This window comes from Mustela lutreola, chromosome 2, assembly GCF_030435805.1.
Source record: "Mustela lutreola isolate mMusLut2 chromosome 2, mMusLut2.pri, whole genome shotgun sequence".
NCBI lineage: Eukaryota > Metazoa > Chordata > Mammalia > Carnivora > Mustelidae > Mustela > Mustela lutreola.
In genome coordinates, this window is record NC_081291.1 from 57,925,269 (window position 1) to 57,950,696 (window position 25,428).

General features: G+C 44.5%; 1 protein-coding gene across 2 annotated transcripts; it reads left to right on the forward strand.

Annotated features, from left to right (window-relative positions):
• The first annotated feature begins 919 nt into the window (after window positions 1-919).
• HMCES (5-hydroxymethylcytosine binding, ES cell specific) lies at window positions 920-23,971 on the forward strand. Of its 2 annotated transcripts, XM_059161892.1 has the most exons (6): window positions 920-1,592; window positions 12,993-13,136; window positions 13,608-13,733; window positions 17,325-17,506; window positions 21,668-21,860; window positions 23,306-23,971. In XM_059161892.1, the coding sequence occupies exons 1-6, from the start codon at window positions 1,410-1,412 to the stop codon at window positions 23,540-23,542; spliced, it is 1,065 nt and encodes a 354-aa protein (XP_059017875.1). In that variant the 5' UTR covers window positions 920-1,409; the 3' UTR covers window positions 23,543-23,971. The 2 variants fall into 2 exon arrangements, with proteins under 2 accessions (XP_059017875.1, XP_059017876.1); XM_059161893.1 differs by lacking the exons at window positions 12,993-13,136; window positions 13,608-13,733.
• Window positions 23,972-25,428: the final 1,457 nt, after the last annotated feature.

A 25,428-nucleotide genomic window follows, 5' to 3' on the forward strand; every position in this document is an offset into this window, starting at 1 on the left:
GAAGAAATAAACCTGCAAAGTCTGTTTTTAAAGAATCTAGGCCTCACCCTTAGAAATTCAGATTTGAGGGTGCCTGGGTGGCTCAGTGGGTTAAAGCCTCTGCCTTCGGCTCAGGTCATGATCCCAGGGTCATGGGATCGAGCCCCGCATTGGGCTCTCTGCTTGGCAGGGAGCCTGTTTCCTTTCCTCTCTCTGTGTGTGCTTCTCTGCCTACTTGTGATCTCTATCAAATAAATAAATAAAATCTTAAAAATTCAGATTTGAGGGTGGAGCAGTAGGTGAAAACCCTGGAAAGTCGCATTTTGGTGCCCACTTAAGTATGACAGTGACTTGTGTGATTCATGGAAGATTTCCTGATTGTTTCTCAATTTTTGCCCCAAAGCTCTTGAGGCGGTTGCCCTCGCTGCGAAGTAAAGAGAATGTTTCCTTCTATCCCTACAACGACCTGATGCCCTAAGTTCTCGTTCCTGCGGTATCGACACGGGCACCTCACGCTCCCTGGGACTCTGCCAGCCCAGCGGGGATAAGCCGGCCCCAGCCGGTTCCGGCGGTTGGCCGTGGGAGCCGGGCTTAACCCGCGAGGTTGGAGGAGAGCTGGGAGTCCCTACAGCCAGTCGTAGCCTTCTCTTGGGGTCCTTTCAGAAGATCCAAATTCCCGGGCGCGCCGGACGCCCCGGGAACCTCCCAACGCGTGGGGGCGGGGCCGGCGGCGCTGGGGGCGGGGCCTGACGGCGAAGCGCGGGCCGGCTGGGTCTGAGAGCCTGCGAGAGGAGAGCGTCGCGGGCGACCGAACCGAGGTGGACGTGAAGTGAGGCGGGACGGGCGGCTGCCAGGCCGAGGTGGACTGGGGCGAGCCTAGGAGACGTGAGGCGAGGTGAGGTGAGGCTGGGCGGGCAGCCGGGCCGAGGTGGACGCGAGGTGAACGTGAGGCTGGGCGGAGGCGGACGTGTGGTGAGGTGAGGCTTGGCGGGCGGCCGGGCCGAGCTGGACGTGAGGAGGGGCGGCGGCGCGGAGGCCCTGGCCTTGAGGAGCAGACCGAGTTCCCGCCGGGAGAGCCGACGTCCTGGCGGCGCGGGCTGCAGTCCTGGAGTTGGAGGGCGGGAGCCCCGCCTCTGGGCTGTAGTCGGCGCCGAAGGCGAGAAGAGCAGGGGAGGTGAGCAGGAGGAGCGGGGCCGGGACGCTGAGGCCGGAAAGGGTCCGGCAGTGACCGGAGACCGCCCCCGTGCCTCGGTCCGCCTCGGGCCTCAGCTGAAGAATGGCCCCTCGCGGGGGCCGCCTCCCTCAAGCGCGTCGGGTCTCGGCCAGGCTGGCACGGTCAGCCGCGGCGACTCTGCGGTCTGGAGACGATGAGCTAGCGCGACCGCCCCGCCGTGCTGTCGTCTTTAGGCCGTGCCAGGCCGCGCGCGAGCATGTGCGGGCGCACCTCCTGTCACCTGCCTAAAGATGTGCTGGCCAGAGCGTGCGCCTATCGGGACCGGCAGGGCCGGCAGCGGCTCCCCGAGTGGAAGGACCCCGACAAGTACTGCCCCTCGTACAACAAGAGCCCGCAGTCCAGCAGCCCAGTGCTTCTGTCGCGGCTGCACTTTGAGAAGGTAAGCGCTGGTGTCTGTGCGGGGCCGGCTTCTGGACTCACGGGGGATGCTCATCCGCTTGGGTTGGGTTTGGCGCGCGCTCAGCCTCTGCGCACGGGTTCTGACCCCACAGCTGAGAACCACTTCCGACCTCACTGCAAAGAGAAGTTTGATCAGCATTTTCTCATTTTAGAAGATGAGGTCCTGTTCTTTGGGCTCGTCGGAATGCGCGCCAAATTTATTTGAACCCCCTATTTAAATACGCTTTTTAGGATCGCATGTTTCAAACCTCACTGATGATCAGGGTCATTAGTGTATCTTAAAAAAAAAGATTTCCATGCCCCTTACCCGGCCAGATGAACCAGAATCTCTAGGCCTAGGGCAGGATTAAGACTAGCTCAATCTGAAACCCCTCTTGGTGTTCCGTGAACATGGAAGTTCCCATTTTTTTATGCTTCTGTTGATGTGTGTCTTTTACTAAAGCTAGGAACTGATGAGGTTGGTTTGGTTGTCTGAAGTTAAATTGCACTCACTGTTTCTACAGTATTTCTTCTGTAGTGTTGGAGTGACCAGTAATTCATGATCATGTTTTGGTTCTTTATCTCCTGAACGTGTGTTTGGGCATGTGTGCATGCACGTGGGCACCAGTGCTAGCATGCAGTAAATAAAATGCTTAATTCCAGAAATGAAAGGTTTCTCCATGTCTTAAGCATTTTATTTTTTTATCTTGAGATTATTTTTTTTAAGATTTTTTATTTATTTATCAGAGAGAGAGAAGGGGAGAGAGTGAGCACAGGCAGACAGAATGGCAGGCAGAGGCAGAGGGAGAAGCAGGCTCCCCGCTGAGCAAGGAGCTCGATGTGGGACTCCATCCCAGGACGCTGGGATCATGACCTGAGCAGAAGGCAGCTGCTTAACCAACTGAGCCACCCAGGCGTCCCTTATCTTGAGATTTTATTTACTTATTTATTTTAGAGAGACAGCACAAGTGGGAGGGGCAGAGGCAGAGGGAGAGAGAGAATCCCAAGCAGACTCCACGTTGAGCAGGGAGCCAGAAGGGGCTTGATTCCAGGACCCTGAGATCAGGACCCAGCTGAAACAAAGAGTGAGGCGCTCAGCAGACTGTGCCCTGGAGGGGCTTCTCCGTATCTTAAAGCACTTTAAATGTCTGTGAAAAGTTATTAAAAATCATGATTATTTCCATCCTGGATTTTTATTCTATTTGATCCATAATACTTAAATCACTTTATAAAGTCGGCTGTACCCCTGCTACTTGTCAGAATTCTTGTGATAATATTATAGTCACGGTTCATTTCTATATTTGAAGTAAGCATACCAAACGTTGATCTTTCCGGTTGAATGAACCCCTGTACATGAAATAGTTTATTCTTGAGCTATTTTTACTGGGTGCATCCTTCCCTTTTGAAACTAATAAACTTGGGGCACCTAGGTGGCTCAAGGGGTTAAGCCACTGCCTTCAGCTCAGGTCATGGTCCCAGGGTCCTGGGATGGAGCCATTGGGCTCTCTGCTCAGCGGGGAGCCTGCTTCCCCCTCTCTCTACCTGCCTCTCTGCCTACTTGTGATGTCTTTCTCTCTCTGTCAAATAAATACAGTCTTTTAAAAAAAAGAAAGAAACTAATAAACTTTTTTTTTTACTGAGAGGAAAATAAAAATAAATATCATGGGGAAAGCTTAACTGGAAAAGGAAAGAATAAAACATGTTTCCTGAAACAAATCAGGAAGGCCTTATTTGAAGTGAAAAGAGAGACGGATTAAATGTATGTGCCTTTTTTAGCCTTGGTTCTCTCAATACCACGTCTTTAGATTTATAGAATGAATGTTAGCTGGAAGAAAAATTTAACAGATGTAAGGACAGAAGTGTAGAAATATTATAACTTGTCTTGGGGTTACCCAGTAAGTGAAGGGACAGAGCTGGGACTGTGGTCCAAAGCACCCAGGAAGTGGGTGCTTCCTAGAACTAGGAATGGAGAAGGTGGAGCCCCTAGCAAACATAGCCCCACCCCCCCTCTTTCCATCAGTGGTATGAATTTACTAGTGTAGTGTTTTGACTCCACACATCTAACAAATTTTGTTAAGATTGCTGAGGTTTCCAGGGCGCCTGGGTGGCTCAGTGGGTTTAAGCCTCTGCCTTCGGCTCAGGTCATGATCCCAAGGTCCTGGGATTGAGCCCCTAAATGGGCTCTCTGCTCAACGAGGAGCCTGCTTCCTCCTCTCTCTCTCTCTCTCTCTCTCTCTCTGCCTGCCTCTGTGCCTACTTGTGATTTCTGTCAAATAAATAAATAAAAATCTTTTTTTAAAAATTGCTGGGGTTTCCCAATTTTAATAAATATATGAGGTTCCATGTGTCTCTTACCTGTAAATTATAAAACAAAATTAGAATCATTATAGCTGTTCCTTAATCCATACCATCAATGGCTGGCATGTGTGGCACATTTGCATTTGAAACCTCTGATTTGCAAATTACTTCCTCTTTCATTTATCTACCCCAGCTCTACCAGCTGTTCTGGTCACAAGTCCAAAAGGGAAGAAAGAAAAGATGTCTAATACTGAGCAATATTTTCAGTATTTTGGCCTCTCAGCCACTTTCTATTTATTGTTCCCAGAAGGGGGCAGCCTCATGTTTTGGTTTGGCTTAGAATTGTCCAGTGAACATACTAACTAACATTAAAGATGATCAGGGGGATTTGGAAGGTAGGATTTCTCAACCTTGGCACTATTTACATTTTGGGTGGGATGTTGTCCTGTACATTGCAGAATATTTAGCAGCATTACTGGCCTCTACCCACCAGATGCCAGTAGCATACCCCATTTTCTCCCTGCTAGATCTTGGTGGTGGGGAAAGTTTGTCAAAGTTGCACATTGAGAATATCAAATTTAGGGTGTGATTGTCTTGCAAATTCCTGATCAAAGATCATTTAGATGACCATTGTATAATGTTATCTCATTTATGCTTTGGATAGGGGGCTCTTCTGCTTGATTCTTGAACAGAGGATTCACAAAAGCTGTTTCTTTCCTTTTTTCTTTCTTTTTTTTTTTTTTATGATTTATTTCAGAGACAGAGCACACACACCTATGCACTACTATGGGGAGGCGCAGAGGGAGAGAATCTCAAGCGGACTCCCCGCTGATCACAGAACCCAAAGCATTTGATCTCACAACCCAGAATTTTCAACCTGAACCAAAATCAAGAGTTAGACTCTTAACTGCCTGAGCCATCCAGTTGCCCCAAAAGCCCTGAACCTTCTTTATCTTCCTCCTATCTCAGATGAGATTAACACTTGGATTTACATTTTCTACCCTGCTATAAAAAAGAATAGTTGAGTCCCCAGAAAAATTAAATGAGACATAGCTATCATGACATAAGAGACTAGTCATTTTAGGCCCCCAGCTATTTTCTGCAATCTGTGTACTATTGGCTTTACTTACCTGAGCACACGCTTTGTTGTTTTTTTAGAAATTTTATTTATTGGGGCACCTGGGTAGTTTAGTTGTTTGGGCATCTGCCTTCAGCTGGGGTCAGGATCTCGGTGTCCTGGGATCCAGCCCCAAGTCAGGCTCCCCGCTGTGGAAAGTCTGCTTCTCCCTCGCCCCACTCCTGCTCCTACCTGGCCTGTGCCTTCTCCTTATCTCTCTCTTTCAAATAGATAAGTGGAATCTTTAAAAAATAAAAATAGGGGCGCATAGGAGGCTCAGTGGGTTAAAAGCCTCTGCCTTCGGCTCAGGTAATGATCTCAGGGTCCTGGGATCAAGCCCCGCATCGGGCTCTCTGCTCAACAGGGAGCCTGCTTCCCTTTCTCTCTCTCTCTCTCTGCCTGCCTTTCTGCCTATTTGTGATCTCTGTCAAATAAATAAATAAATAAATTTTTAGAAAAAAATAAATAAAATAAAATAAATAAAAATAAAGACTTTATCTATTTGAGGGAGGGAGTGCAGAGAGAGGGGCTCCTGGCTGAGTGCAGTCTGACCTCATGACCCTGAGACCATGAACCCAGCCAAGATTCGGACTCTTAACCACCTAGGCAACCTGCCAAAGCTCACTTCTTGCAAAACTTCCCAGGAGGTGTCAGAATTACCACCAAAACAAACAAACAAACAAAACTCCATAGCTAAGGATTTTAAAGGAACAAAGGGAATGTTAAACAGTGTCTACCAGGTTAGGAAATAGCCTCTAGCTTTATCAGAGCCGATCCTTGGTAAAACTCCCCAGTGCTGTTTCAGAAATAAACAAGGTCCCGCATTCCTTACCTGAGATAATGACCCCAAGCCCCATCCAGTTTGTACCTTTCAGAGCCTGCGCACAGACCCTTTACCCTTATCCTACAGTTACCTCTGCTTCCTTATGTTAAAGTCTCCGCCCTAGTTGGACCACAGGCTTCATTAACATAACATAAGAAGTGTTAGAGGCAAATCTGTGTAACCTTAAAGTCACTTTTACACACCCTTATGTCTCCCTTTACATGAGATGATAAAGCTCCCCTTTCTAAATATTCATCCTAATTCTAAATAAAAGAAACAAGCTCACCACCACCCCCATCTCCATTTACCCCCTTCTTATTTGCTGCAAATAAAGTTTCCTTTGTGTGACAACTCCTGATATAGTCTTTATCTGTAACTCACCAGAGAGCAAGTTCCTGTTAAGCTCAGTTTTGTGGCCACCTGGGTGGCTCAGTCGTTAAGCCTCTGCCTCCTGCTCAGGTCGTGGTCCTGGGGTCCTGGGATCAAGCCCCATATTTGGCTCCCTGCTCAGAAAGAAGTCTGGTTCTCCCTCTCCCACTCCCCCTGCTTGTGTTCCCTCTCTCTCTGTGTCTCTATCAAATAAAATCTTTAGAAAAAAAGAAAAAGTTCAGTTATGCTACCATTTCTTTCTTCTAGGGTAGTCTTTTCCTTACACTGCATACTCATTAATTGCTTTTGTTTTTCCTGTCTCTTGGCATATAGTATACCCAGGCTTCCTCTGTCTTTAAGGGGGAAGAATACACACATATATACATATATACATATATACATACACATACACATATATACACAGTTGATCCTCATTATTCATAGATTTCAAGTTTGCAGATTTGCCTGCTTCCTAAAATTATTTATATTCCCCAAAATAATACTCATGTTGTTTTTGAAGCCATTCATGGACGCATGGAGTAGAGGAAATTTTGAGTGACCCAATGTACACATTCCCAGCAAAGCTCTACCTTCTTGTTTTAGCTCTTACGTTGTAAACAAGTACCCTTCTTGGAGTTGATTTAGTACTATGTTTTTTTGCATTCCTGTGTATTTTGTTGGTGATTTCACTGTTTAAAATTGTCCCCGGGACGCCTGGGTGGCTCAGTTGATTAAGCAGCTGCCTTCGGCTCAGGTCATGATCCCAGCGTCCTGGGATCGAGTCCCACATCAGGCTCCTTGCTCCCCAGGGAGCCTGCTTCTGCCTTCCACTCTGTCTGCCTGTGCTCGCTCTCGCTCGCTCGCTCTCTGACAAATAAATAAATAAAATCTTTTAAAAAAATAAATTAAAAATAAATAAATAAAATTGTCCCCACGTGTGGCGCTAGGTGGTTCAGTAATTAAGCATTTGCCTTTAGCTCAGGTTATGATCCCAAGGTCCTGGGATCAAGCCCCATGTCGGGCTCCCTGCTCCACGGGAAGCTCTCCCTCTCCCACTCTGCCTGCTTGTGTTCCCTCTTTCACTGTATCTCTCTCCGTCAAAACTACATACATGCTATATACATATGTACATATCTTTAAAATAGTAAGAAATAAAATTGCCCCCAACCATAACTTTATGCTAAAGTGCTGGCTTGTATTCTTAAGTGCAAGAAGGTTGTAATATGACTTATAGGGAAAAACGTATTAGATAAACATCATTCAGGCATGAGTTACAGTGCTGTTGGTCATGAATTCAAACAGAGATACAGAACAAGGTTGTATACTGCTTAGTTGATAAAAATGTCTCCGTAGGCAGGTGGGAACCTAACCCTGTATTTCCCTTAAGAGTAGCAGTTCAAAAAAAAAGGGCAGCAGTTCAGAATTCCAGTATTCACAAATTCAGTGTTTGCAGTGACTTTTGTAGAACCTAACTGCCTGAATGAGAATGGAGTGTGTGTGTGTGTGTGTGTGTGTGTGAGAGAGAGAGAGAGAGAGAGAGAGAGAAGGGGATTATCTGATACAGGCAAGTTTGAGAAGAAACAGGACAGGATTTTTACAAGGAACACTGGGGGTAACCAATTAGCTTTATACAAAAGGGAAGCCCTTTGGAGACAGAACCACCGCTGATGATTCTTTTCTTGGAATTGCATCCTCTTGACTTTTCTCTTTCTACTCATTCTTTCTCATTCTGCTTTCATTTCTCTAGGTACTTTTATCTTAGATTCTGTTTTCCTTCATTACTGTGTTTTCTTTTTGTACCCCCCCCCCCAGGTTAAATCCTGTGCTTGATTTACCTTTTTTTTTTTTTTTTAAGATTTATTTTTTGGGGGGATGCCTAGGTGGCTCAGTCAGTTAAGCATCTGGCTTTGGTTCAGGTCGTGACCCCAGGGTCCTGGGATCCAATCCTGCATCAATCAGGCTCCTTCCTCATCAGGGAGCCTGCCTCCTGCCTGCCTATCCCCCTGCTTATGCTCTCTCTCCCTTTTTGACAAATAAATTAATTAAATCGTGGGGTTTTTTTTAAGTTTATTTATTTATTTGAGAGAGAGAATCTCAAGCAGACTCCCTGCTGAGCACAGAGCCTTATGCAGGGCTCAGTCTCAAGACCCTGAGATCATGAACTGAGCCAAAATCAAGAATTGGGACACTTAACCGATCTACTCAGGAGCCCCAATTTACTTTCTAAGAAACTTTATCCTCACAGCTTTAACAATTACCTTCACATAGAAAATTTTACTATTTGTTTTTAACTCTAACCTTAGAAAGATGATAAACTATAATTTGTGTGCTTATTTCATGTATTTAAATGATCCTGCAAGGTAGGTATTGGTTCACTCTATTTTTATAGATCTAGAAAGTTGAGGGTCCAGGAAGTTGAGACTAGTCCAACCTCATAAGTAGCAGAGACAGGATTTTTGAATCAGGGTCTTCTTGCAAAGGCTTTATTCTTTCCTCTATACCAGGGGCTGGCAAACTGGTCCTCAGATCAAATCTAGCCCCCTGCCAGTTTTTGTAAAGTTTTGTTAGAATACAGCCATGCTCCTTCATTCTTTGTCTGCTTTCATAATAACTAAAGGCAGTAGAGTTGAGTTGCTTGAGTCATTGCAACAAAGACTATATGAATTCACAAAGCCAAAAATACTTACTCTCTGCCTTTCACAGAAAAAGTTTGTGGACCCATTCTTTGTACCATGCTTCCTCTCTCTTAAGCTTTAATTCCATATCTCTCAGTGCTTGTTGGACATAATAAATAGCTTGGATTTTATTCTAGTGACTTTAAACAGCCTTTTTGTTCCATTCACCGATGAGGACAGGGTGTTACAGGTATGGTTTGTCTCTTCCCTGAAGTCTGAGCTTCACCTGAGAAGACCTGATATTTGGGGCTAGGATCATCTAGAGCAGGAATCAGAAAACTAGGGCCCTCTGACCATTTCGTAAATGTTACAGAACGCAAAAACATCCATTCATTTATCTGTTATCTATGGCTGCTTTGTCCCTGTAACAGTAGTTATATTATAATTGTAATAGAGACTATATGACCTGCAAAATCTACAATACTTAATATCTGGCCATTTCAGAAAAATTTGCTGGGGCACCTGTGTGGCTCAGTCAGTTAAGCGTCTCTCTTGGGCTCAGGTCATGATCTCAGGGTCCTGGGATCGAGCCCCATGTCTGGCTGCCTGCTTAGTGGGCAATCTGCTTCTGCCTCTGCCTCTGCTACCCCCCCTGCTCATAGTCTCTCTGTCTCTCCCTCTCAAATGAACAAATAAAATCTTTAAAAGAAAGGAAGGGAGAGAGGAAGGAAGGAGAATTTGCCAACCTCTGATCTAGAGATATTTTCACTCACTTATCTGGCAATTGGCTTTGGTTCTCAACTTCGGCTGTTGACCAGAACACTTACATGTGGCCTCTCCATGTAGCCTGGGCTTCTTCGCAGCGTGACAGTCTTAGGATGGCTGGATTTCTTACTTAGCAGCTCAGTGCTTCAGAAGCAGTGTCTCTGCAAGCAAGAAGAAGCTGACATACATTTTATGACCTTGTCTTAGAAATCATATAGAGTCACATGCGCCACATTATGTTGGTTACAAGTGAATCACAGGCCCATCCAGATTTAAGGGAAGGAAACATACACTTCACCTCTCAATGAGAAGAGTATCAAAGATTTTGCAACCATTTCTTTAAACTCCTACAGCTACAAACTAGAAAACAAAACAAAGAACTGCAATAGACTTCCCCACTATTATCTGAAATTCAACACATGATCTTTTTCCCAAATCAAGTCCTTCTTCAGAATTTTCTCTTATGCTCATTCTTCTAGGCTTAAAAATTTAATCTGTCCTATTCTCTTTTTCCATTTACCAGCACAGTTTTATTTTTAGTCTGTTTTTTGATGTCTTTTATTCTTACTACTACCATCATGAGACCCACCATATCCTTACCCCCAAACCACTATGGTAGCACCTAGAATGCACTGTCTGCTCATGGTGTCTTCCAGCCCGTAGTGTACTACAACATATGTAATTGTGTATGTGCCTGCGTGCGTGTGTGTGTGTGTGTGTGTGCATGCACAGGTAGGCATTTTAATCTGTAGTTTTCATCAAGTTCTCAAGGAGCCAGTTACCCATCAAAAATTTTTAACAACTGGGGCGCCTGGGTGGCTCAGTGGGTTAAGCCGCTGCCTTCGGCTCAGGTCATGATCTCAGGGTCCTGGGATCGAGTCCCGCATCGGGCTCTCTGCTAAGCAGGAAGCCTGCTTCCCTCTCTCTCTGCCTGCCTCTCCATCTACTTGTGATTTCTCTCTGTCAAATAAATAAATAAAATCTTTAAAAAAAAAAATTAAAATTAAAAAAAAAATTTAAAAAAAAAATTTTTTTAACAACCATGTGTCAGAGTCCCCCAAGGGTATCCCCACATTTGGAGGTTCATTAGGAAGGACTCAACATATAAGGCATATTATGGCTAAGGTTTGTTACAGTGCAAGGATACATAATAGAATCAGTAAGGGAAAAAGACACCAGGGCATCTGGGTGGCTCAGTGGGTTAAAGGATCCTGGGATTGAGCCACGCATTGGGCTCTCTGCTCAGTGGGGAGCTTGCTTCCACCTCTCTCTCTGCCTGCCTCTCTGCTTGCTTGTGATCTCTGCCAGTCAAATAGATGAATAAAATCTTTAAAAAAAAAAAAAAAAAAAAAGGAAAAAGACACCAGTAGGAATCTGGAAAAAATCCATGCATAAGCTTCCTTATCTTCCCTCCTTCCTGTGAGGAGGGATACACTAGGCATGTTCCTTCTCCAGCAGTGAAAAATGTAGTAATGTGTAGTGTTTCTGTCTCGGGTAACCCACTAGAAACTGAAAGTTCAAGGTTTTTTGTTTTGTTTTGCTTTGCTTTGTTCCATTTTGCTTTTAAAGATTTTATTTTAGGGGTACCTGGGTGTCTCCATCTGTTAAGTGGCCAACTCATGGTTTTGGCTCAGATCATGATCTCAGTCCTGGAGTTTAGCCCTGAGTTGGGCTCCATGCTCAGCAGAGTCTGTTTGAGGACTCTCTCTTTCCCTCTGCCTCTCCCCACCAGTCGCATATGCACTTTCCTCTCTCTTTCTAAAATAAATAAATCCTTAAAAAAAAATAAATCCTTAAATCCATATATTTTTTTTAAAAATTTTATTTATTTGAGAGAGGGGAGCACAAGCAGAGGGAGAAGCAGGCTCCCAGCTGAGCAGGGAGCCTGATGCAGGGCTCCATCCTAAGATCCTGGGATCATGACCTGAGCCGAAGGCAGACACTTAACCCACTGAGCCACTGAGGTGCCCGTTTTATTTTTTTAAATAGGCTCCACACCCGATGTGGGGATCAAACTCATGACCCTGTGATCAAGAGTCACAAGTTCTACCGATTAAGCCAGCCCCCCCAAAAGCCTGAGGTTTTTATTGGGTACTCCACCTAGCAAGCACCAAAATTCCACACTCCCAGAAGGAAAGCAGATAATCACCTAAACCTCATTTTTGCACAGACTAGGTAGGCAGAGTAAACCAAACCATCCTTGTCAGTGGGGAAAAGGGGAAAACTTTAAAAAATCCAAGTTCCCAGATGCTGAGGGCCAACCTTGTAAGCAAGCTCTTCTAAAAATAGCATCCTCAGGCTTGCTATTACTTCTCTGCATAAAACGACTTCCTACACATTCTTGACATTGCCTCTTTGTTCATTTAATTTCTTTCTTTCTTTTTTTTAAGTGTATTTGCTTTTAATAATCTCTATACCCAGTGAGGGGCTCAAACTTAGAACCCTAACATCAGGAGTCACATGCTCCTCCAACTGAGCCAGCCAGGCACCCCTGTTCATTTAATTTCATATCTAGTCTTCCCTCCCATCTCTTCTTTGTCTGCATTCTGTACCTCTTGTGGGATCTAATTTAAGAACCACCCCCACCCCACCCCTGTCCTTTCTGTCCCTTCTAAGAAGTTGATATTTCTCTGATCCATCTCTCACAGTGAGAGATGGAACTGAACTCCTTTGCTGCTCCTCATATGTACCACTTATATGGCCATTAGCCTATTGTATCTCAAATTATTAATATTTTAATGTCTTTGTGGCCTTATATGTTATGGTGCAAGCCCTTTGAGGTTAAGCACTTTCGCATGTGCCCCACGGCCCCCTGTGTGTGCCTTGATCATAGCATGTAGCTCATTGTATTATTGTCTGTGACATGTGCTTCTTGAGACCTGGGCCGCATGAACTGCTAGGCCTAGCATGTCTCTCATACAAGACACTAAGTAAACGTTTGCAGAGACTAAACTTCTTTGTATCCCCCACTTTACCCAAGCATTATGTCTTATATTCTGATAAATGCTAAAGAACCCAAGTTACTCACATCGTGATAAATCGTTAAAATTGTTTTCAAGGGATGCCTGGGAGGCTCAGTCGGTTGAATGTCTGCCTTCGTCTCAGGTCATCATCCCAGGGTCCTGGATCAAGTCCTGAATTGGGTTCCTTGCTCAACAGGGAGCCTGCTTCTCCCTCCACCTGCTACTCCTCCTGCTCGTGCTCACTCTCTCTCTGACAAATAAATAAATAAAATCTTTATTTTTAAGAAAACTGCTGAAAGAAATACATTAAATAAAATTTTTCTCAAGTAGAATCTTTCCCTTTTAATAATCTCTGTATAATATTGTATTTCAGTGTAATGTAATGCATGTGCCACATTTGGTTTTCTAAATTTCATTATCTCCACTGGATATTAACCTTTTCCCATCACAGGATGCAGACTCATCAGAACGTATCATTGCTCCCATGCGATGGGGATTGGTTCCATCTTGGTTCAAGGAGAGTGATCCTTCTAAGCTGAAGTTCAACACTTCCAACTGTCGTAGTGATACCATAATGGAGAAACGTTCCTTCAAGGTAGGTAGTGAGTCTAGGGAAAAGGCACATACTCTGGTCTTTTTTCCAGCAGAGCTGTTAGTGCCTTCTATACCTGAGGAAAAAAATAAGGTTCTCCTGGAAAGTGTGTTCCCAGTTGCTAATAATGTTGAGTGCTGTTAATATATATTACTGCATGATGAGTCATCCCAAAACTTAGTGGTTTAAAACAAAACTATTATTATTTCTCATATTCTGTAGGTTGACTGATTTCAACTAGACAGTCTTCACTTGGAGGTTCTCATGCACTTATAATTAATGCAGCTGGGGCTGGAGTATATTATTTAATCTTTTCAATAGCTATGTGAGTGGTAACTTTATATAAGAAAAGGGAGGTACAGAGAAATTAAATAACTGCTCTAAAGTCTGCATACATCGGTGACCTGAGATTTTAACTGAAGTCCATGACACATTGTGTCACTAAAATCTTATCTTGATCACATTTTCCCTCAGGTACCTCTCGGAAAGGGAAGACGCTGTGTCGTTTTAGCAGATGGATTCTATGAGTGGCAGCGATGTCAGGTTAATAGCCAAAGGCAGCCATATTTCATCTACTTCCCCCAAGCAAAAACAGAAGAGGTACTGTCAACAGTGTTCACAGTTGGTATTTGGAAGGGGATAGATTTGGAAAGGATAATCCAAAGTTTCTTTCAGAACTTTTTAAAAAAATAACTGCTTTATTGAGGTATAATTCACCATGAAATTCACCTTTTTAGAGTATGCAAGTCAGTGATTTTTTTTTAGTATATTCAAAGTGTTCATTTTTTTTTTACTTCATTTTTTTAATCATCATGATTCTCTTCATGAGATACAACTTACATTTAATAAAATTCACCCTTTTTTTTTTTTTAAGAGATTTTATTTATTTATTTGACAGAGAGAGAGATCACAAGTAGGCAGAGAGGCAGGCAGAGAGAGAGAGAGAGGGAGAAGCAGGCTCCCCGCTGAGCAGAGAGCCCGATGCGGGGCTCAATCCCAGGACCCTGGGATCATGACCTGAGCAGAAGGCAGAGGCTTTAACCCACTGAGCCACCCATGTGCCCCTAAAATTTACCCTTTTAAAGTATGTAGTGGTTTTAGCATTCAAAATGTTGGGTAACCATCCTGTTTAATTTCACAACATTATTATCACCCCAAAGAGAAACCCCATGCCCATTTTTTAATTCAATTAGCCAACATATAGTACATCATCAGTTTCACATGTAGCATTCAGATAGAGTGTTCAGTAATTCATCAGTTGCATATAACACCCAGTGTTCATCACATCACATGCCCTTCTTAACGTCCATCACCCAATTACCCCGTACCCCTCGCCCACCTCCCCTACCTCCCCTCCAGTAACCCTCAAGTTTGTTTCCTGTAGTTAAGAGTCTCTCATAGTTTTTCTCCCTCGTGCCCATTTTTAATCATTTTCTGCCCCCAGCTCCTGACATCATTATCTGCATTTTTGAGTGATGTTTTCACTTTGTATAGAATTCTGGGTTGGCAGTTCTTGGGGTGTTTTTTCCAGCACTTAAAAAAAAAATACTCCATTGCCTCTGGCTCTTCTAGTTTCTTTTGAGAGGTCTACTGTAATTTCTTGTCTTTTTTTCTTCTGTTTGTAATGTGTGCTTCTACCACTTCTCTTTGCCTAATGCCTTCAAGATTTTCTCTTTGGTTTTCAGCAGTCTGAGTATGAGTGTGTAGTTTTTTTTGTTTGTTTGTTTTGGGTTTTTTTGAGTGTGTAGTTTTTATGCATGTGTGTGTTTGTGTGTTTGACATGTTCTCTGAGCTCCCTCGGATCTGTGCTTTGTGTCTTTCATAATTTTTGGTAAATTTTCAGCCATCATATACTCAGGTATTTCTTCTTACCCATTGCTCTTCACTTCTGGGATTCTAATTACACATTAGACAACTTGATATTGTCCCATAGTTTGTTCTTTCGTTCTTTCTTTCTTTCTTTGACAGAGGGAGAGATCATAAGTAGGCAGAGACGCAAGCAGAGACGGAGGGGAAACAGGCTCCCCGCTGAGCAGAGAGCCCAGCTCAGGGCTCAATCCCAGGACCCCGAGATCATGACCTCAGCCAAAGGCAGAGGATCAAACACTGAGCCACCCAGGCGACCCTGTCTCATAGTTCTTGAATTTTTTCTTCTGTGTATTTTATTTTTCTCTGTACTGTAGTTTGGTTAGTTTTTGTCAAGTCTTTCTTATTTTGCCAAGATTTATTCTCTGTTAATGTATGTTGTCTATGTTTTCTACAAGAGTCTTTAGCTTATTAATTAAACTTCTTTAAAATTCCCTTTCTGATAGTTTCAGTATTTGGGAAAAGAAATATCTGGAGTCTGCTTCTGTTGATTTCTGTATCTCTTGGCGGTTCATTGGGGTTTCTGGCTTTTTTATTTGTCTTGTAATTTTTGATTGACTGGTATACATTGAGACTGAGATGAATAATATTTATGTCTGGAAATGGATACACTTACCCTTCTAATAGGCCATTAATGTGTGAGATTGAGTGGATCTTATCAGGAGTTGAACTGGTTTTGTTGTTACAATTACCTTTATTCGCTACAGGCTTTAAATTTCTCTGTGCCATCTTGTGTTCAGGGTAAGGGTGATTTTCCAGAGGGGTTTTCTCTAGCCCTGCTTCCTTCAGCTCTAGTACCTCCCTTTAGGCCTGTGCTTTGGAAAGGATCTCTCTATGCTCTTGCTTCTTCCCTAGAATTAGGCTGCTGTTGCTGTCCAGGTGGTGCTTACTCATCTAAAGGGTGGGAGAGTGTTCTTTAATGTCTTCATACAGCCTCCATCTCAGGCAGATCTGTGGCCCTGGCTGTCAGGCCCAGGCTTTCTTAGGGATCCTACTCCTTTCCTAGGGGAGTAGAAGGATTTTTCTTTAACCCTTCCCCAGACTCAGTGGATTCTTTACCTGTATCTTAGGGGCAGTAGGCTTTATTACCCATATCCTGGCCCCTCAAGGCTTTTGTTTCTTAGATGAGAAGTGATTGGGTGAGGCTTGTGCCTTTCCTGATATAAGAGAGCTCCCCTCCTCTAGGCATGCACCAGCATGGAAGTCTTTCTCTAGTCTTCTGCTCTGCCCCTATCTTTCTTGTGAGCAGCTGGGAAAGTTCATGGAGAAGAATCTGCAAGCTAATGCAAACTCTCTGGATGTCTACAGCTCTCAGGGGTTCTGGGATCTCAGGCTAGCCCACACACTGCTTTTAGCAATTTGGTAATTATTTTATCTGAATGAAGGCCTTGTCTTCCTCCTGTTGCCACCAGTAAGCCAGTGCTTAAGTTTCTCTGATCCCTTGGAGGCCCCTGTCTTCCCATAAAGTTCATGCCAGTTTCTTGCCCAGTGAACTCAGTTTTCTGATGAGTTTAAGAAAAGCTGTGATTTTGGAGGTGCCTGGGTGGTTCAGATGGTTAAGCATCCGACTCAGGTCTGGATCTCAGGTTCATGAGTTCAAGCCCTGCAGTGGGCTTCCCGTGGTGCTTGAAAATAAAAAATAAAGATAAAATAATAAAAATGAAAAGTTATGATTTTTGTAAATTATCTAGCTTTTTTCTTACTGTTAGAGTGGAGGGGGTACTCTAACTTGCTTTCTGTATTCTAGGTTTTGAACTGAATCTTAAATGGCAAGTAGGAGCTGGCATGATGAGAAATGGCAGGATATTTTGGGCAGAGGAATTTGCTCTAGCAAGATAAAAAGGCCCAAAATTGCACAAGGGCTTCATTTACAGATAGCTGGGTTTGGTTCAAATTAAAATTATTAGTAAAAGCTAAAATGATGGGCTGAGTTGTAGAAGGCCTGAATGCCCATTGGTGATGTTGGTTTGTATTCTGAAATTATTGAGCCATAAATCCATAGCTTCAGTGGGTACTTGCCATCAAACTGGGGCGCGTGAGTGGCTCAGTGGGTTAAAGCCTCTGCCTTCAGCTCAGGTCATGATCCCAAGGTGCTGGGATCAAGGCTCTCTGCTCAGCGGGGAGCCTGCTTCCCCATCTTTATCTCTGCCTATGTCTCTGACTACTTGTGATCTCTGCCTGTAAAATAAATTTAAAAATAATAATAGCAATAATACATGGGGTGAAGTACTTGCAAAATGATTGCTTTAAGTCTTAAGTAGTAGCCAACCTATGTGTATGAGGGGGATGCTGAGTATCTAATCTGCCCGCGTACTTTGCTTCCAGTCAGGTAGTGTTGGCACTGTGGACGGTCCTGAGCACTGGGAGAAAGTCTGGGACAACTGGAGGCTGCTGACAATGGCGGGGATCTTTGACTGCTGGGAGTCCCCAGAAGGAGGAGACCTCGTGTATTCCTACACCATCATCACAGTAGATTCCTGCAAAAGCTTGAATGACATTCACCCTAGGCAAGTCACAGTTCGTATCCCTGGGTCCAAAAGGGGTCAGCGGAGGGTTTGTACTCTGCTTTTAGATAAGTAACTTTTGGATCCAGTGTTTCAGTATGCACAAATTTAGAGTAGCAGTCGCTTTACAAAATATAGTTATGGTCAGTTTGGCTATAATATGACATGCATTCCTAAAAGTCACTACATTATGCCAAACTGTATAGTGAAAACCCAGTAACTTATGGGAAAAGCAGACAAAACCTAAAAATATATCAGGAACATATTAAAAAGTAATAGGGTGGCTCAGTGGATTAAGCCACTGCCTTCGGCTCAGGTCATGATCTCAGGGTCCTGGGATCGAGCCCCGCATCGGGCTCTTTGCTCAGCGGGAGCCTGCTTCTCTCTCTCTCTCTCTCTGCCTGACTCTCCGCCTACTTGTGATCTCTCTCTCTGTCAAATAAATAAATAAATAAAATCTTTAAAAAAAAAAAAATAAAAAGTAATAGGGACCTATTAAAAATAGTGTCACATTTGTCTATATAGATACTACATTAAATATGGCACTTTACCTTAGAAAGTTCCAGAATTTGCTGGTGGAAAATGAGTGTCAGAGAAATTGTAGCTTATAAGCTATCATGAAATGGAGAGAAGATTATGCAAAATTTGTGATGTTTTGTGGCTTTAAATCCTGGGGCATTTTTTTCTGCCTTTGAAATTTTCCTTCAGTGGGTACCTGGGTGCTTCTGGCTCCCATCATAATCTTGGGTAAAGGAAATGTTGGGGTGCCTAGTGGCTCACTTGGTTAGGTGTCTGCCTTCTGCTCCGGTCGTGGTCTCAGGGTTGTGGGATTGAGCCCCATGTAGGGCTCTCTGCTCAGCGGGGAGTCTGCTTCGTCTCACTTCCCTCTGTGCTCTTGTTGTCTCTCTCAAATAAATATTTTTTAAGATTTTATTTAATTTATTTTTTTTTTAAAGATTTTATTTATTTATTTGACAGACAGAGATCACAAGTAGACAGAGAGGCAGGCAGAGAGAGAGAGGAGGAAGCAGGCTCCCCACTGAGCAGAGAGCCCTATACAGGGCTGGATCCCAGGACTCTGGAATCATGACCTGAGCCAAAGGCAGAGGCTTAAACCCACTGAGCCACCCAGGCACCCCAAGATTTTATTTATTTGAAAGAGAGAGTGAGAGCAGGCTCCCCGCTGAGCAGGGAGCCCGACATTAGGCTCATCCCAGGATCCCGAGATCATGACCTGAGCTGAAAGCAGGCACTTAACTGACTGAACCAACCAGGTGCCCCAATAAATAAAATATTAAAAAAGAAGAAGAAGGAAGAAAGAAAGATATGTTGCTTCAAGGCATGCATTTATAATAGATACAAATTTAATCAAAATTGAACATTTTGATCCAGCATATAGCCTCCTTCTCTACTAACTGCTGAAAATTCTTCAGCATTTTCATCCATGCTCATGTCTTCTGACACTGAAAGCTTTGGAAATTGCATCACCGTTTGAAACCACCAAGCCATCTATTACGAGCACTCAGAGGAGCCACTTCTGTGGTCTTTCAGGTCTTCATGTATAAATAATGCATTCTTTTTTTGAGAAAGCGGTTTTTTCATGTTTGTCATTCAGTCCATATGCTAAAGAATCTCTTCATTGTTTCTGTTCCTTTAGATATGATTGATACTGACTTCATGATACTTCTTGAAGTTGTTGCAACCATAGACATTCCTTTTATTTTCACGATGTTGTCACTGGTTCATTCCTTTATGTCTCTTGCTAAGGAGATATCACATGTTCTCTTTTTACTTTGAAGACGCTCTAATAGTTCGGGCTTCTTGTCAGTACTTAAAAATTTTCCACCTTGGGGCGCCTGGGTGGCTCAGTGGGTTAAGCCGCTGCCTTCGGCTCAGGTCATGATCTCAGGGTCCTGGGATCGAGTCCCACATCGGGCTCTCTGCTCAGCAGGGAGCCTGCTTCCCTCTCTCTCTCTCTGCCTGCCTCTCAGTGTACTTGTGATTTCTCTCTGTCAAATAAATAAATAAAAATCTTTAAAAAAAAAAAAAAAATTTTCCACCTACATGCACTGCTTCACATGTTTTGAGCTAGATCCTGAAAAAAAAAAAAAAAAAAAGCAAGCATTGGCATAATAGATTATATGTGTGTAACACTTTAACAGGTTTTGCCAGATCTGAGTGCCCTCAGAAGTGATACTTAATGTTTTGCTGAAAAGAATGTAGTGTTGCACAAAATAGGATTATCTATTTTAGCCTTGTCCTAAGCATTCTGTGTGAAATTATACTTTCATGTGATATAGTCGTGGGTTTTTTTGCTAATTTAAGATAAATTCCTGTTTCATCTAATCTAAGACACAATTGGTTGTTTGTTTTTTTTTTTAATAAAACATTATTTTATGCACTGCCAAGAAAATAAAGCATGGGGCACCTGGGTGGCTTAGTCAGGTAAGTGTCTACCTTTGGCTCAGGTCATGATCTCAGGGTCCTGGGATCAAGTCCTGTGTTGGGCTCCCTGCTCAGCTGGGAGCCTACTTCTCCCTCTGCAGGCCACTTCCCCTGCTTATGTGCTCATACTCTCTCTCTCTCGATCAAATAAATAACTAATTTATAAAAAAAAGAAAAGTAAAATGTTCCAGTTACTTCCAACTGAACTGTAATACAATGCAGAGATGCCATTCATCAGAAAACGCTTCTGGATTTCAGAGACTAAATTTTTTTTTTTTTTAAGATTTTATTTATTTATTTGACGGAGAGAGAGATCACAAGCAGGCAGAGAGGCAGGCAGAGAGAGAGGGAGAAGCAGTCTCCCCGCTGAGCAGAGAGACTGACGCAGGGCTCGATCCCAAGACCCTGAGATCATGACCTGAGCTGAAGGCAGAGGCTTAACCCACTGAGCCACCCAGGTGCCCCGAGACTAAATTTTTTTTAAAGATTTATTTATTGGGGCACCTGGGTGGCTCAGTGGGTTAAGCCTCTGCCTTCGGCTCAGGTCATGATCTCAGGGTCCTGGGATCAAGCCTCCCATCAGGCTCTCTGCTCAGCGGGGAGACTGCTTACCCCTCTCTCTCTGCCTCTCTGCCTACTTGTGATCTCTGTCAAATAAATAAATAAAATCTTAAAAAAAAAAAAAAAGATTTATTTATTTATTTGAGAGAGAGCTAGAAAGCAGCTGGGAGAGGCAGAGGGAAAGAACCTCAAGCAGACTCCCCAGTGAGAGTGGAGCCTGTCATGGGGCTCTATCTTATGACCCTGAGATGATATGAGTTGATATTAAGAGTGAGATGCTTGGGCGCCTGGGTGGCTCAGTGGATTGAGCCGCTGCCTTCGGCTCAGGTCATGATCTCGGTGTCCTGGGATCGAGCCCCGCATCGGGCTCTTTGCTCGGCGGGAGCCTGCTTCCTCCTCTCTCTCTGCCTGACTCTCCGCCTACTTGTGATCTTTCTCTCTGTCAAATAAATTAATAAAATCTTTTAAAAAAAAAAAAAAAAAAAAAAAAGAGTGAGATGCTTAACCCACTGAGCCACACAGGTGCCCCAATTTTGTAAAGTATTTTTTAAAGTACACATTTAATTTGTTGAAGTTATCACTTTTAATTATTAAAATAGATGTTTCTGCATTTATCTCCTAAAATGAACTGTACCACCCATCAGCGAATGTGTAGCATGCTTTGCATTGGCCTAGGACATAAACTGAAAACCAAACAGGATCTTTTCCTAACATCTCCATGGGTACCAGGAGTCATCTTAGGCAGCAGCATTCTTGCTTTCTAAGGCATAGTTTCCTAGAGTTCACAATTAGGTGAACAGCTCTTTCTTACTGTAAATCTAGAGATTATTACTGATAGGCAGATTTTCCTTTTAATTTCCCTTTAATTCTAGGCTGAGTCATCATAGAAAGTTCACCAATGAGGATGTACATTGGAGTGCAGTGGATCCAGTCATAACACTATGCACTGTCTTTGCCATAAAACTGTAAGCTGGCTCTTATAGGGTCGAATTTCATGCCCTGTCAAGTTGTGGTCAGGGAGCACATGGCAGCAAATCAGCACATGAGGTGTAGGGAGAGGACAGGTTTCTCCTTAGGATGATTTGTGCTGACTCAGGTGTCCCTTCTGTCCGTATTCTCCCTCTACCTCCCATCTAATGTCTCTACCTCACTGGTTAGGATGCCTGCCATATTAGATGGAGAAGAGGAAGTCTCTAAATGGCTTGACTTTGGTGAGGTCTCGACTCAGGAAGCTCTGAAGTTAATCCACCCCACAGAGAACATCACCTTCCATCCAGTCTCTTGCGTGGTGAACAACACCCGAAACAACACTCCTGAATGTCTGGCTCCTCTCAACTTACTGGTCAAAAAGGTAGGGGCCTCTAACGATCCTTTCTGAGCTTTCTGTCTTATGTCAGAATATCTTTTTCTTTTAGGATATGGCCTTTCACAATCAGCTTTAATTTAAATCATCCAAGATTCACATTTCCTTATGTGTGGCAAGATCAGGAGAGCATTATTCTCAAAACTGGCTGTGACTCAGACTCCTTAGGAGAGCACTTTCGAAATGTAAAATGTTGGACCCTATCTAGACCTATTGAGTCAGTATTCAGGGATGGGCTTGGGCTTCTGTGTCATTAAGAGCTGCTTCAGTGAGTCTGATAAACCATGTTTGAGGACTCCACATCTAGAGGGCGGTTGTAAGACAAAGGAGCCCTTGTCCATAATTGTATCTTTGTCTGCAACTGTGGAGGTTTTTTTGTCTCTTTCCTGTACCTCTGCTTTCCCAACTACAAGTTGAAGGAGTTCCAATCCTTTTACTCCTTCAGGAGGATTTGAGAACATTCCTGACATGAACTTTAACTTTTTAGGATTGGCAAACATCTAGATGTGTTTTGAAGGGAAGGTGAACAGACCAAAGACCTCCAGTGGGAACAGAAGTTACAGAGCAAAGCTTTAGGAATACCAGTTGTTTCCAGGTGGCACCGAGGGACTTAAGTAGGCCATGGCTCTGAGTGTTCCAAGAATAGACTTCTTAGAATGCCTGAGAAGTGTTACAGATAATGATTACAAAACAGCTAACTCCCCATTTTTCTGAAAGTTTCTAAGTTTTTCATACTAAGTGTCATCGTGGGTTTTTTTGTTTTTTGGTCTCAGTTCTCTGCAAACTCCTGCAGTCCTGATCCTTTTATTCATTAGATGTCTCTAAAATGTAAAAATGTAATGATATACATTCATTGTGTACAAGACACTGCCCCATTTCTGCCATGGTCTTTACTCCTGAAGAATTCCCATTCTGGAGAAGTGGCATTATGGGAATTCAAAACCTTTGGTTCAGGGTTAGAGTGCAGGTGTGGAGAGCAGGAGGGAACAGTGCCAGTCAAGGACAGGCTGCACAGTGGGGAAACAGGTCAGTGTATTCAGCCTTAGCTGAATCCTTAATCATGGTGACTTTTTGAAGCCATACCTCTCCAGTTTCATTTCCCAACACTTAGCCTGGTCACACTTAATTACCCTCTCCTGTGAGAATGCACCAGTTTGGAATGCCTGTCAGCTCTTTTCTGACTGACTGGTCCCACACATCTCATCTCTGAGACCTGCTCTAAGAGCTCCTCCCTAACCCTTGCACTCCTTGGAGCACACTCAGTTGCTCGTCCCTTCTCCTCACTCTTGACCAGTGAGCTCCATCTGGCTCTCAGTAACATTTTCCAAGCCTGGGTCAGTACCTAATACCTCTTACCCTGTTTCTTCCCTTGACATTGGCCTGTTCCCAAAAGCTTGAGCTGGGTGGTTTGAACATTTTCTTCTTTCTCCTAGGAGCTCAAGGCAAGTGGTAGTAGCCAGAAGATGATGCAATGGCTGGCCACAAAGTCCCCCAAAAAGGAAGAGCCCAAAACGCCCCCAAAGGCAGAGTCAGATGTGCCCCAGTGGTCCAGCCAGTTCCTGCAAAAGAGCCCACTCCCCACCAAGAGAGGAAGTGCAGGACTCCTGGAGCGATGGCTGAAGCAGGAGAAGGAGGAGGAGCCTGAAGCCAAGCGGCCTCACAACCAGTAACACCAGATTTTCAGAGACTAAGACCATGGTTTGCTGCATTAAATTTTGTTGCAGATAACAGATGCTAGTGTTACACATGTGTAGATTTGCTTTTGGATGAGATAACGGAGTGTTAGTTGACAGTTGTGGATTCATGAGTGAGTGGCTATCCTGGCTGCAACCAGGAACCCAGAGTAAAGCAAATGGGCAGCCTGGGAAGAGTAAGGGACCACCAGCATCAGTAATTCATAGGGTCCTTTATACTTGGTATGATTGGTAGAGCCTTCTCTCAGTGCTAGACCTTGCTGGCAGTTCTCAGTATTGCCAGCAGACTGGTACTGCTCACAGAAGGCTGTTTTCTGCTCAGCTTTTGGATTCTGTCACCCTTTTGGAATTAAGTTCTTAAAACATTGTATTTGTTTCTGAATAAATTATATTTGATAAACTGTTTACATTTCAGAAAATGCTGCTGCAGGGGAAGTTCTGGGTCTTACAGTTTTCTCCTGGCATCAGTCCTAAGGAATGGATTTTGTCACAAACATGGAGCACTAGGGCTTTCTGTGAAGGAAATTGCTTTTTTGGAAACAGCAGAAAGGCTTGTCGAGAGGGTGGGGAGGGGAGTGGTTGTTCTTTGTTGAGCCTTTGTTCACTCAGTATTGAGAAGTTTTGTCAATCCTTTAGCTTAAAACCAAGCTGAGTGCTTGCTCCAACCTGAGACTAGGGATGTGGGGCGTGGCTGGGGGTGGGGGTGATGGGGCACAGAGGCCAAGAACCTGTACTGACCACGGAGACCATAGGATCTGGTTGAGGAGAAGCCCCAGTCACAGCCCACCAAACCCCATCCAGATTCCCAGCCTCTGGGCAGAGCATGGCACAGAAGGTGACATGGACTTGGGGCTCGGAGCAAGGCTGCTTAGAGGGCTGATCATCTGCCCCGCCTCATCAGAGCCCCGGTGATTTGCTCTGCAGGCTCCTCCTCCTTGGCACTGAACCACTTTATAGTTATTTGGAACGATTATCTGTTGTCCTCTCCCCACCCAGCTCATTAGCTCTCTGAAAGTAGGGGCCACTTTTTCACCTGTTATTTTCTCCCAATGTTAATGATGCGTAACTACTTGTTAGGTGAATGCGAGCACTTATACATGCCCCGCCCTGTACGGGCCAACTAACGACCCTCATTAACACAAACGACTACCCCTGGCAAGTGTGCGTGCGTGTGCGCACCCGGAAGGCATATAGAGAGCCAGGGGAGCCTTCGATAGGGGTTCCAGGAAGGTTCCTGCAAGCCTTGGGGAAGAGAGGGTGCACAAGCCGCGGGGAGAGCACACCGGACGCTTGTGAGACAGGAAGGGGACTTCCCATGGATCCCAGGGAATCTCCAGAAACTCCAGGACCGTTCCGCAACTTCCTCTTTGGGGTGTCTAGGAGACCAGGATCCCAAACCCTGCACGGAGTTCTTGGTGGAAGTGGGCCGGCGCAGAGCAGGCCCCCAATGCTCCTTGGACGGCTGGCAGCGCACTGCGATCGCGCTGTCTGTGCAGTCGCAGCCCGCGGTAGTCTGGGGCGCGAGCCTAAGCCCTATGCAAATCAAGGATCGCAATTTCCACCAATCCGAAGGGAGCTCTGGCGCTCTTCCTGCTAATGGGAGGGCACGGCACGCCTCCTGGCTGGTGCCTCGGGAGCAGGGAGGCGCCGGGGAGGGGGCGCTGCGGGGCCCGGAGCCCCGCTAGGATCTCCTGGACGCGGACCACGGGGGACGCGGACCACGGCTGTGGCCTGCCTGGCCCGGCTCTCCAAATTCCTCTTTGGAGGGCCCTCCCTTCGGGCTGAGGGGCGGGGTTGGTCTGTGATGGTTAGCACTCCCTCTCCCAAACAGTGAAGGGAGGGGGCGTTTTCACTGCGGCCTC